General features: G+C 42.2%; 4 protein-coding genes across 4 annotated transcripts; 3 read left to right on the top strand and 1 right to left on the bottom strand.

Annotated features, from left to right (window-relative positions):
- Positions 1-319: 319 nt before the first annotated feature.
- LOC129723925 (serine protease 1-like) lies at positions 320-1442 on the top strand. Its single transcript, XM_055678423.1, has 3 exons — positions 320-589; positions 649-1048; positions 1113-1442. Exons 1-3 carry the CDS (start codon positions 360-362, stop codon positions 1287-1289), a joined length of 807 nt encoding a protein of 268 aa, XP_055534398.1. The 5' UTR covers positions 320-359; the 3' UTR covers positions 1290-1442.
- A 6891-nt stretch (positions 1443-8333) lies between these two features.
- Positions 8334-9343, top strand: LOC129725236 (brachyurin-like). The gene is made up of 3 exons (XM_055680796.1): positions 8334-8566; positions 8626-9025; positions 9093-9343. The coding sequence occupies exons 1-3, from the start codon at positions 8349-8351 to the stop codon at positions 9270-9272; spliced, it is 798 nt and encodes a 265-aa protein (XP_055536771.1). The 5' UTR covers positions 8334-8348; the 3' UTR covers positions 9273-9343.
- Positions 9344-9425: 82 nt separating this feature from the next.
- On the top strand, positions 9426-10595 carry LOC129724031 (brachyurin-like). The gene is made up of 3 exons (XM_055678621.1): positions 9426-9661; positions 9727-10135; positions 10193-10595. The coding sequence occupies exons 1-3, from the start codon at positions 9447-9449 to the stop codon at positions 10370-10372; spliced, it is 804 nt and encodes a 267-aa protein (XP_055534596.1). The 5' UTR covers positions 9426-9446; the 3' UTR covers positions 10373-10595.
- A 793-nt stretch (positions 10596-11388) lies between these two features.
- LOC129725336 (brachyurin-like) lies at positions 11389-12716 on the bottom strand. Its single transcript, XM_055681016.1, has 2 exons — positions 12642-12716; positions 11389-12571 (listed from the first exon to the last, which is right to left on the bottom strand). The coding sequence occupies exon 2, from the start codon at positions 12561-12563 to the stop codon at positions 11679-11681; it is 885 nt and encodes a 294-aa protein (XP_055536991.1). The 5' UTR covers positions 12564-12571; positions 12642-12716; the 3' UTR covers positions 11389-11678.

Here is a 12716-nt window from a genome sequence, read left to right as displayed (position 1 = left end):
TCGTACCCCGAGACCAGCTGGGAAGCATAACAAGGTCATGATAGCAATAACCGTTCAAACCGATTGTACCTTCTAGGAGCCAGAAATTTCCTTAGTTCAAAAAACATAATTTTAACCTATTTGCGTGGGTTTTTCAGAAAATCCCCAGCAAATTCGGTGCAGCTGATAACTATCACCGTAATCGCAAAAGCCGCTCTTTATGACGTATTTCTCACCAATAACGCCAATCATCTCTTCGATAACAAAAAACTGTAACTTATCTTATTTTTTGTACAATTACCATCTTTAAATACGGAATCGACCTGTCATTACTGTTTAGTCTACTTGAATCTGTTGACTAGCTAACACCAAGAAAAACAATGTGTGGTGTGAAGCACGTTCTAGTTTTTACACTTGCCGTGGTGTCTGCGGTTGCCGTATCACCGTCCGGTAAAAGACTACGTATCTCCGGAGGAACCATCGCGTCACCTACCGATATTCCATGGGCAGCCGGAGTAATCATCCACGGTGGAACTTCCGGGCATGACTTCTGCAGTGGAGTTCTGATCTCCAGCCGTTTCGTGCTAACTTCAGCCGATTGTGTTTCGGGGTACAGTATCACTATTGCCGTATTTGTTGTTTTGGTTAGAAAAAATTAAAATTTTCTAGAGCAAACACAGTGTCTGTTGCGTTGGATGCCTCCGACTTCACCAGCATTGGAGCATTGATAGGGGTTTCGAGTGTTCTGATACATCCGAACTTCAGCTCACTGCTAAATCGAGACGATATTGCCATTCTAACCTTAAACCAGGACGCTCCCATCAACGACAGCACGATTATGGCAGTACAAATGCCACGTCGGGCGGACGTTGGCAAAAGTTTTGTCGATTGGGTCGCGACCACGGCTGGCTGGGGCAATACCGGTAATCGGGATAATGAGCCCATTCCGACCGAGAATCTACAGTTCGCCACGGATACAGTAACGTCCAATCTGGCCTGTCAGTTGTCGTACACCTGGGTTAGAAGCACGCACATCTGCGTTGCGACCAACAATGGAGGACCGTGTGATGTGAGGAATTGTTGTAGGCAAATTTTGAAGTTTGCATAAATTGATGATATTTTATTTTGCACAGGGAGATGAAGGTGGCCCAGTGACAGTTCGTGAAGCCGGAAGGGTGGTTCTAATTGGCATCCATTCGTTCCACTTTAGTGGAATTCGAGGATGCGATCGAGGACGATCGGCGGTACACACTCGCATCACGGAATATCTGGACTGGATCGAGGAAAATACAGATTTAACAATCGAATGAATGTTATAGGAGTAAAATATATTTGGGTGCTGTTGAATCAGTGTTCGATTTGTTACTTCTTGATTCTGACACGAATTGACTGCTTTTCACTGCTTATCTTGATGGTCAGGTTGTTTAATCTTGAATTGATAATAGATTTTATTTTTAAACTCATTTTGGTGGATACACATTATTTACCCATTTGTGCATTGATTGTGGGTTACAAGTGCATCACGTATCTCGAAATTCAAATGACGTCATAGCCTAAAAAATGCTATTCAAGTTGTTATTGGAAAGTGTTAATTTGGAAAACCTCGAGTTGCATTCGGGTATCGAAACGAATAGAAATTTTCGCTAATTTCTAGACCAGAGCCAGAACCACACAGAATTAGCTGAAGCAAACCTGTTGACAGCGATCCAATAAACTGATTTAAACCTTTCCACGCAACAAAATTGTGGGAGAATCCAAATCCAATGATGGAACGCAACAAAACTTTGTTAGTAAAGGAAACTTTTTAAGGAAGACAAGGTATAAGCACCTATTTAAGGTATACGTAGTACTGGCGAAGAAATCTTCAAAAAGTTATGCTTCAGCAGAACAAACTACTGGAACTACTACTAACTTATGAAAGAACTTCCGTTTAAGTAACGTTTGCATTAGAAAAACAAACAAACAAACATTGCCGATTTTTCATGGGTTTACCTTCACACGCACCGACGAAACTACCCATGCAGCATCAATCATAGTGATGTGAAAACAGTGAAGCTACTCCGTTCAGAAGTGTGCACGGTTAAAGAAAGGTACCCTGCCGCGTCGAAAACGGACATCGGGCGTCACTTTGAGTACGCCGGATACGCCCGTTTCGTCATCTACAACATTTTGGCATTTTTGGACAACAATCCGACCATCGAGAGAAAGCCCAGTTCGTGGCAACCGGCTATCTTGAGTGACAAGAAGCTCCAGAGGATGCTGAAGAGGAAGACCGAGGGAGAAGTAGCTACATCGCTACGTGTGCTTGGTCGGAAGGTCAGTACAACCGGCCAAATAGTGAAAAAGTACCAAACATGGACAAACATGGACATACATGTCGGAAAGCGGCAGTCCCTTTCCACTGGTTTCGGAGCTGCAGGCAATGAAGCAGCGGCAGCTCCCCTGGATAGCACTTCGTATTTTACTACTCTCACGAAGGAAGCGAGCTCCGACACACCAAGCAGCAGCAGAAATAATAAATAAATAAATTTCTGGAATGGTGACCCACTAGTAGATGAACATTCGCACATAGTCACAATTTTCTGCTAGGCCGCCCGTTATGAGGGAATTCGAGTTTTCTTATATTTTCGTCATACACAATAAATTCTGCTAGGTATTTTATTAGTTGCTGCTGCCTCAGGCAACATCATAAAATAAAAGTAAAATTGAAGTATTTTGTATGTTTTATGATTTTATTATATTTTTATAACTAGCTGACCCGGCAAACTTCGTTCTGCCTATTTTAGTGTTTAATTTAATAATTTTAAACATTTCAAATTCATTTATTCCTTGCGATTTGTTTATATCGTTTGAAATGATTGGTTTTAACGGAATGACAACATCCTCGACTTTTGGGTTTTGTACATCACCTCTATTCCGGAAATATATTGAATGCATTTCAGTTATTTTCGTTGTTTTTCAGAAACTGAAAGTGGTCATCTTCGAGTTCAAAATGGTGTCCAGGGTCAATACGTGGCTTCTATACATCATCTCGATTACGGAAATATCCATATGTAGTAGTATTCGGTTATTTCGGCTGTTTCCCAAAAGTTGTTGTTTTATAATTCAAACTGGTGTCTGAGGTCAATTTTTAGCTCTTTGCATCATTCTGGATCCGGTAATACACATATTGGGTGGTATTTGGTCACTTCAGGCTATTTTTCAGAAACCGTAAGTCGCCATCTTGGATTTTAAAATGGCATTTGGAGACAATTTCTGACCCCTGTGCGTCATTCTGGTTTAAGAAACACTCATACTGGGTGGTATTCTGTCATTTCTGGCTGTTTTCCAGACACCGGAAGTCGACACCTTAGAATTCAAAATGTTGTCTGAGGTCGATTTGTGGCTTCAGTGCATCATAACAATTCCGGAAATACCCATATTGGGTGGTATTTGGTCATTTGCCGCTGTTTTTCAGAAACCTGAAGTCGCCATCATAGATTTCTAAATGGTATTTGGAGACATGCTAAAAGAATGAATGGTTTCGAAACATTATGGACATGTTTGTTACCCCTAGAAACATTCGCCAGCCAAATTTGGTTCCATATAGTTGCTTAGTTCTCGAGATAAGCAGAAATTTTTGTTTCATTTGTATGGAACCCCACCCTCACAGAAGAGGGAGGGGAGTCGAACCATTATGGACATATTTGTTACTCCTATAAACATCCACATACCAAATTTGGTTCCATTTGCTTGGTTAGTTTTCGAGATGTGCAGAACTTTGTATTTCGTTCATATGGGACTCCTCCCTTTCAGAAGAAGGAGGGGCCCTAAACCATCATAGGAACCTTTCTCGGCCCCTAAAACCCCTATAAACAAATTTTCACGCTCGGTAGTTTCCGAGCCTATATGGATCAGACAGACAGATGGACAGACAAACAGACCGGACTGCATTTTTATAGGTATAGATTTTGAACACGTTTTTTGGTTGAAAAAATTTTATTTGCATACAAGTTTTACTGACTTATATGCAAGTCCTTGTTCATTTAACCGCGATGCTGCGTTTTTTGCTGATAAGTGATTTCTATGTAAAATTGATTGCTGAGCACATTGGCGCCGTTTAAATCAAAATCGAAGGGAGGGCATTTTGAAGAAATTGCAAACTAGGTTTTCAATCGAAAAAAAAAAACGCATCTAAAACTCTTCAGAATGATATGTCATGATCATATTTAGCTCTTCAGGGTCCCAAGATATCTGCAAATAAAATTTGTTTGTTTTCGCAATAAGGAAGGCTAGTCCCACTGGCCGAGGAGTCCATGTGATTCTGTCGGGATCTGGCGCGTTCCTTTTCAGCCATTTGGCTACTGCTAATGGTTGTGCATGTCGCTGCTAATGGTTGTGCACGAGAGACGGCTCGGTGATTCTCACATTGCATCATGTCGCCCTTTTGTATATTGGGCATAATACTTCCTCCTTCCACTCCTTCGGTAGCTGTTCTGTATTACAGATCCTTACTATCAGCTGATGCAGATCGGAAGCCAACCTATCCTGACATAAATCTTGGTCCATGGCAGCTTTTCTTCAGTTTCTTAAGCGTCCTACATTTCCGAGATGTTGCTCCACTTGGTTCAACAACCTAGCTCACTGCGGGCCTCGACGTCTTGTATCGGTCGAATTCGAGACGAACGCCATTTCTACGGGATTTTGGTCCGGCATTCTCACAAAATGTTTCGCACATTGTACCCTCCCAGCTCTAGTGACTTTCAGGATACTGGGTTCGCCGTGGAGTTGTGCCAGCTCGTGGTTCGCTTCCATACGCCATCCTCACATACCCTGCCGAAGATGGAGCCCACGTCGTTCGGAAACGGCTAGTGCTTGCAAGTCCTCCTTGAGCATTGTGTGTGTCTCGTCCCCGTAGAGGAATACCGGTCTTATGAGCGTCTTGTACATGGTGTACTTGGTACGGGGGAGAAGTTTGCCAGACCTCAACGTCTTATGGAGTCCGTAGTAGGCGCGACTTCCAGCTACAATACGTCTGCGGATTTCTCTGCTGCAGTTGTTGTTTGACATTACCAAAGATCCGAGGTACAACAATTCGTCAACCACTGCGAACTCATCTCCGTCGATCACTAAGCTACTGACTATGCGAGCTCTATCGCGCTCGGTTCTTGGTCTTCGACGTATTCACCTTCAAGCTAACCTTTTTTGCTTCATGTTGCAGTTGGTGTACTGTTTTGCAACCGCCTGGAACGTCCTTCCGACAAGGTTTGCACGGTCGATAGTGTCGTAAGTGGCCTTAAAATCGATGAATATGTGGTGCATGGGGACTTGGTATTCGCGGTACTCTTGGAGGATTTGCTGCAGCGTGAGTTTTTGGTAGGTTGTCGATCGCCCATTCATAAAACCGACTTGATAACTTCCCATAAACCTTCGTGCTAGTGGCGAGAGACGGCTCGGTAATTCTTACATTGCAACATGTCGCCCTTCTTGTATATTGGCCATAATACTTCTTCTTCCACTCCTCCGTTAGCTGTTCTGTATTACAGATCCTTACTTTCAGCTGATGCAGTTCGGAAGCCAATCTATCCTATAAGCTCCGCTGTGATGCCATCTTTTCTAGCTGATGTTGTTCTTGAGCTGCTTGATCCTTAATTTCTCTATCGTTGGGGTCTGTCGGTATGTCTCCCTCATCCACTATGGTGACGAAGTCGTTCCTCCTACCGTCTTGGTCTTCTGCATCTGCCCAATTCAGGTGTTCATTGTAGTGCGGCTTCCACCTGTCGATCACCTCCGTCAAGATTCCACCATCTTTATCCCGACACACTTGTACTCGCGGCACAAAGCCTGCGCGGGATGCGTTTAGTTTTTTTTAGAATCTACGTGTTCCTTGAGAACGACACAGTTGCTCCATTTCCAAACGGCGTTTGACCCTCCTTGTCGAACCACGTCGGTCCAACAGCAACCGTCCACTGCGTTGTAATGGCTGCTTTCACAGTACTCAAGCAGTCGCCTAGAGGGGCTTCGGTAGGCTCTCTCACATTCGGCAACGCTACCTCAAGGCTTCGCGCGTACTCAGTAGCGACTTTGGGAAGTTTAAGTCGCTCCAGATCATACCGTAGCGGGCTACGTTAGAGGATGTTGTTGACAACCGAAAACCTTTGGCGCATTTTGACCATCATGAGATAGTGACCAGAATCGACATTTTGCGCCACGATAGATTCGGACGTCGATAATACCCGAACAGTGCCTTCTGTCAATCAAATCGTGATCGATTTCTGTTTCAGTCTGTTGTGGGGATCTCCAGGTGTACCGATATGGGAGGCTATGTGCGCTGAACTTTCCAATAACCGGTCTTAATTCCTCCTTCTGGCCAAACTGAGGCCAAATGACATCAAAAATAAATATTTGAATTGGCACATTTTGCTTAGAACTGCTTTTTTGGTATACTCCGCCATATCACAACAACTAAAAATCTCATCAAAATAAAATGTATTACAATACGTGTATCTATGTGAGAGCGGAATTTTTACTTTGACAAAAAAAGGATTTATGGATTTATGTCATTACGGCCAATTATATTGTTCATTGGAAATTTCTGTTTCTTTTACACGTAAAAAGAACATTAGAGAATATTGTATCCCAAGTAAAATCGGGTACTCTGCACTAATCCTGTCAATTAGACAACCTTTTTTCAGCTTCTTAAAAAGCATAACCTTGGTGCTACATTCCGATTCGGAACTTAATGTTCTGTATGTTTTTACACAGACTTCGCAGCCAACTGTTACATGATAATTGCGAAGCTAGTCCTATGACGCTACAGACTTTCTCCCGAGCCGAGACTCGAACCTATTAGGATTGGCCAGCATCGTACCTTGAGAACTGCTGGGATACTTTTTCAGCCGCTAGCGTTTTAAACTTGAGCGTATTAAACTTTCCATTAACTAGAATTCGTCGTTTATTGCAGGGCTCATATCGGTCCTGGAAATATAATTATTGGGAAACATTCAAATCTATTTGTATTTAAATGCTTTCATCTGTTTTTCACAGTTTTTCAAAAAGCGAAAAATGTCGTCTTGGATTTCAAAATGGTATTGGACACCGATTTATACTTTCTGGACATAGTTGAGGTTCTAGATATATCAGCATTGGAAAGTATGTGGACACTTTCAAGTTTTACACAGATTTGCAGACACCGAAAGTCGTGAATTGAATTTCAAAATTGCATCAATTTGTGTTTCTTGGCGTTATGTCGGATCCGAAAATACCATTATTGGGGAGCTTCACCACAGCAAATATAAAATAGCGTTTTCACAGGTGACGTATTAACTATTACCGAGTCTTGTGCCTTTGAAAATTCGAAGTGGTGGCTCGAAGTCGGCCATTTGTGGCTCCAACACCGTTTCACCTCAAAAAATTCTTGCTATGCTATCCAGCTTTTCAGAAAACGCCACATTGGATTTAAAAATATTCAGACTTAGATTTCGATAAAACCCATATTGCATACAATCGACAATCTTTCGTTGGAGATTTATAAAAACCAGAAGTCGCCATCTTGTATTCCGAAATGTCGTTGGACACCGGCTTCCAGCTTATAACGTAATCCTGTTCTGGAAATACAAAATATTGTGCTCGATTTTAGTATTCCTAAACATGTCTTCAAGAATAGAATTAAGGCAGAAATGCAGTCTGTAGATTTTTTATAAAAAAATCGAGACGTTGACAAAGTAATAAATAAATAAATTCAGCAAAAAACGGTAGAATATAATTTGAGAAATATTCTTTTGTTGTATATTATTTCTTAGAAAAATGTTAAATTATCTCCAGTTTAGTCTCCAGACCCTCTTGATCAGGTTTGTGATTCACATGTTTTATTTTTCAACAATTATTTAGAACTTTTTATATTATACCCTTCTGAAAGAAAGTAATCCCGATAAATGTATGATAAGAAATGTGAGAAAGTGATTCATACTTTGTGGTTTTTGTGTTTAGGGCAAGTTTCATGAGCAATGAAAAGCAGCTGCTAAAAACTGCCAAAAGTTAGATGACTACCTCAATTCTGTAATTCTATAGTGTTTCGATTATTATAGATATTTTAAGGTTAGCTCTTTGAAAATAAATCGTAGAATATCTACAACGATATACTGAACATGTTTGCATTGTTTTCAAATAATAAAAAATAACCTTTTTTGTCTTGATGCAATTGTTTGTCGAACACTAGATTAGTCTGCAAGATAGATGATATTGTGCATAGGTAAGTCTTAAAATAACTTACTGCAAAGTAATACTAATCTAATCACCACCAGCTACGTCAATCCGGATAGCTTGGGTCACACTCAGTGATCGGCAATTTACCCGTTTCAGTTTGTTTTGAACAACACACCAGTTCAGAGATGCGACATCTGATTGTATTTTTCCTAGGACTAGCGGTGGCGTTGGCCATCGAGACAACCCACAAGGATACTCGTATCACCGGTGGGGATGATGCCGGTGAAAATGACTACCCTTTCACGGTAGGAATTCTGATCTCGGGTGATGAAGAGCATACCTTCTGCGCGGGAATTCTGGTGACGCCTCGTTTTGTTCTTACAACCGCAAATTGTGTCATACGGTAAGGATCGAGTGGTTTATTGCCAGAGAATAATTATTATTATTTTTTGTTTTTAATAGTCAAACAATGCTGACCGTGCTGTTGGGGTCATCGGCCATAACAGGGATGAACCAATTCTTGCCGGTCACCCACGTTCGGCTGCACTGGAATCACAGTTCAACGGTTATCAATCGCGCCGACCTGGCTCTCTTGACACTTGTTCGTGACGCCACCCTAGGACCCGGTGTTGCGGTTGCCCGTCTTCCCAGCTGGTCTCAAGTCGGCAACACCTTCAATGGCTTTGGGGCGACCGTCGTCGGATGGGGATTATCAGGAAATCGTGTGGATGAAACAATTCCTGTACCGCATCTGCAGGTCGTTCGTAATCCAGTGATCAGTAATTTCGTGTGCGGAATATCTCACTCGTTCATAACGGATGAGCATGTGTGTACTTCTGGGGACAACGGAGGCCCTTGTGATGTAAGTTTCTTCACAGATGAAAAGGGTTAGCATTTAAAATGACCCGAAATACTTTTTTTACACTCAGGGAGATGAAGGAGGCCCCGTTATGATCACGGAAGATGGCGAGCTTACTGTGATCGCTATTCATTCGTTCCACTTTGGCCGTCTCCGAGGCTGTGAACGTGGTCGATCGGCTGTTCATACGCGGCTCACCGAACACCTGGGCTGGCTGGTGGAGCACACGGGTGTCGAGATAAGACCATAATTTGTGATTGCCTCTGTTAAAGACCCCCTGTTTTATTTTAAAATAAATTATCCACACCGCAATAGCTTCGATTTGGGACTATCTAATCAAACAGAATATCTTATCGGCTGATTGAATATAAAATTTCAATGGGCCTCCTCCCCAGGAAGGCTCAGTTACAGGTTAAGTTGAAAGATGAAAACACTGTTCTTGATTAGCTTTCTGTTAACGGTAGTGTACGCTGTTTCCCCGAAACAGCAAGGAAGAATCAGCGATGGACAGACAGCTTCTGCGCGTGATTTTCGATCGGCTGTTGGAATCCTAATTTCCGGAACATCTTCACATTCTTTCTGCGGAGGAGTTCTTGTTTCTACTAGGTTTATCCTCACGGCTGCGGCGTGTGTTTCCGGGTTAGCAGCAATGATTTAATTGTGTTAGAACAATTCTTGTTATCATAGTTGTTGATGAATTTCAGCACAAACACATTGACGGTATTGGCCGGTGCCAGCGATATGACCGAGATAGTGGAAGTGATCCCTGTTTTGAACATTCCGTCGCATATCATTATTCATCCCGATTACAGTTCGTTCTTCAACCGGAACGATCTGGCCATTATTCAGTTATCCCGTCCGGCGGAGTTAGGGGAATATGTTCAGGTGGCAAACTTGCCAAGGCGGTATCATGCTATTTTCACATTTAATGGATGGAACAGTACGATCGTAGGTTGGGGCAATACTGGAAACAGGGATAATGAGCCGCTACCCTTGAATGAATTGCAGTTTGCTCACGGGTCAGTGATATCCAATACCGTTTGCAGCTTATCACACAGTTTTATCGGGGATGGTCATATCTGCACTAGTACAGACGATGGCGGACCATGCGACGTACGTAGAGCATCCGCTTCGTAGGAAATTTCGTTAACAAGGTTTCTATCGTTGTAGGGCGACGAAGGTGGTCCTATTTATGCGGACGTTGATGGCGAGACGCTTGTTATTGGCATTCACTCGTTCCATTTCTCCGGTATCCAGGGTTGTGACCGGGGACGGTCGGCGGTAAACACACGTCTAGCCGAATATCTGAACTGGATTGAGGAAAACACTGATGTTGAAATTCTGAATTGAAGCATATTTCAGATATAAATGAGTAAAAACTTCTGCAGATTAGAGCAAAGTTTGCAGTCAATAATAATGATTTTTGTTTTCAATCAATGTAGTTTCTTTTCCACCTTTATTAACGAAATGGAAGACAATCTTTTCTATTCCATTCAGGACCTTCAACTCCCTGTTCTATTCTGAGATCCGACATAATGTTGTACCTACAGATTTATGGACTAATAAAATACTACACACCTGTGTTGATAATATGTATCAACATTTGTTTCAATGGAAAACAAATTTAACCTATTATCATATATGCATCAAAAGATGAAGAAAAGATATGGTGATTATCAGTAACAAATTAAAATACTTTCGCCGAACAACCTTATCTTTAAATATTTAAAGAGCAACTACAGATTACAGTTTGCAGAATGTTGATCTAAACGAACATAGAAATTGAATAATATTAAAAAAAATCCTTTTAATTGTTTAAGCCAGCGATTCTCAACCTTTTTCTGTTCACGTACACCTTGGCGATATTTTTCATATCGATTGTACCCCCTGGCTTGTAATGTTTTCGCAGAGTGGGAGAGAATAGTGGTAGATCATATTGTGGTCAGGGCCGGCGGTTCATGTGGGTAGTGTGGGTAGTAGTACCCATTCGGAAAATGTCTCTGTGGGTACTTACCCACACGGAATTATCCCCCTCCATTGCTTACTACCCACTCGGGAAAATAATGTGACGCCGGCCCTGATTGTGGTAGTCTTGTTTAGGTTTAAAATTGAACTATGGTTTGTATGATTGCTACAGTCATGTTTTAAGAGCAAGATTGAAAAACAAATGAAGTATTTTAAAGAAAAATTGCTTTGTTTTTCTTTCGCGTATCCCCTGAAGCCTTTCGAGTACCCCCATGGGTACGCGTACCCCAGGTTGAGAACCGCTGGTTTAAGCTGAAGAATTTATTAACGTCTCTTCAATTTCAATTGATAATAATAAATCTGGACGCCCCTCGTGCGTCACCAGCACACCTCTGGTGGTAGGAATTGGAACCATTCAGTATAATTTCGATTACATTTGATTTAGTGATTTATCTCTCTCTCTCTGGTTCTCTCTCGATTAAAATTTGACGACAGAACATAAACTTTATCAATCCCGGAAGTTCATCTCCATAAGTGAAATTAATTGGAACCACCTAGATTTTTTATCACCTTTAATTAACCTTTAACTTCAGCATTAGGAACCTTCGGATTCAATTCGCAAATGAAACTGTTTTATTTGGTATCAAAAATAGTCTTCAAAAGCGACTTGCAGCACATTCTCCATCACCTGCTACGAATAATCCGAATTACCTAAAATCCACTCGCGGAAAAATGAAATCCGCGCAAATACGGACGGCAACCCGATTGTACAACCCAATGGCGATGTAAACGATGCGATTCCGACCTGCAAAGTTGTATCAGAAACCACAGTCAGTGGACTGCCGGAATCACCGCTGCACGTTGAACGACCTCCAGCACCGGATAGGCACATGTTTTGTTCCTGAATAACGCTGGAATTACTGCCCCAGGTTTCCAAACAGGTCGCATGGGTTATAATCGGGTTGGCAGTGAACCTTACCACATTGGAGGCTGTCTGACTGCCGTCTGAGGTTACCCCGAATCCGGACACGGTTCCAGTCATTCCAGAAAAGGTTCGGTTATCGGTCGCTGTTGGCAGAATAACAGGTTGAACACGTTCGTTGAATTCGATTGGGTTGTTCAGCTGAACAACGGCGATATCGTTTCGTAGGTTAGTAGGGGAATATTCAGAATGGAGAGTAATTCCGCTCATTCCGAATCCAATTCTCTGCTGGCTATCCTCATTGGCCATTCGATTGTGCGCTCCTAGGATGGCGGTTCCGCCGAGAGCATCCTGTACGCAATGAGCTGCCGTCAAAACATAGTTGCTCGTCAATATCGACCCTCCGCAAAGGGCCGTTGATTCAGCATACTGACTGAGCAAAGCGACCTGATACGGGAACTGCCCTGGTGCCGCTTCCCGACCATTGGTGATGCGTTGATTCGGTATTTGGTGACGCAAGAATTGCCACTCTGCCGGCAGACGGGCCCAGTAGTGATCGAACGCCTCAATTGGTTTCACCTTGGACCAGTCGATATCAATCCATTCGGCTCGCGTAATAGTTAAAATTGTCACTAGTAGGAAGCAATGTTTCATTTTAGCTACTGTGGAGTGAAATGATATGGAAACTGATTTAAAACTAAATTGGTTGGTGCTTTTATAACTGTTTTTTACCTATCCACTGATAACGAACGATACAAAAATCCAATTGTACGATTCGGGTGTTATCTAAGTCTAGCGTTGATTGGA

This window comes from Wyeomyia smithii, chromosome 2, assembly GCF_029784165.1.
Source record: "Wyeomyia smithii strain HCP4-BCI-WySm-NY-G18 chromosome 2, ASM2978416v1, whole genome shotgun sequence".
Classification (NCBI taxonomy): domain Eukaryota; kingdom Metazoa; phylum Arthropoda; class Insecta; order Diptera; family Culicidae; genus Wyeomyia; species Wyeomyia smithii.
The sequence above is the reverse complement of the archived record's forward strand: the minus strand, read 5'-3'. Positions and strand labels throughout refer to the sequence as shown.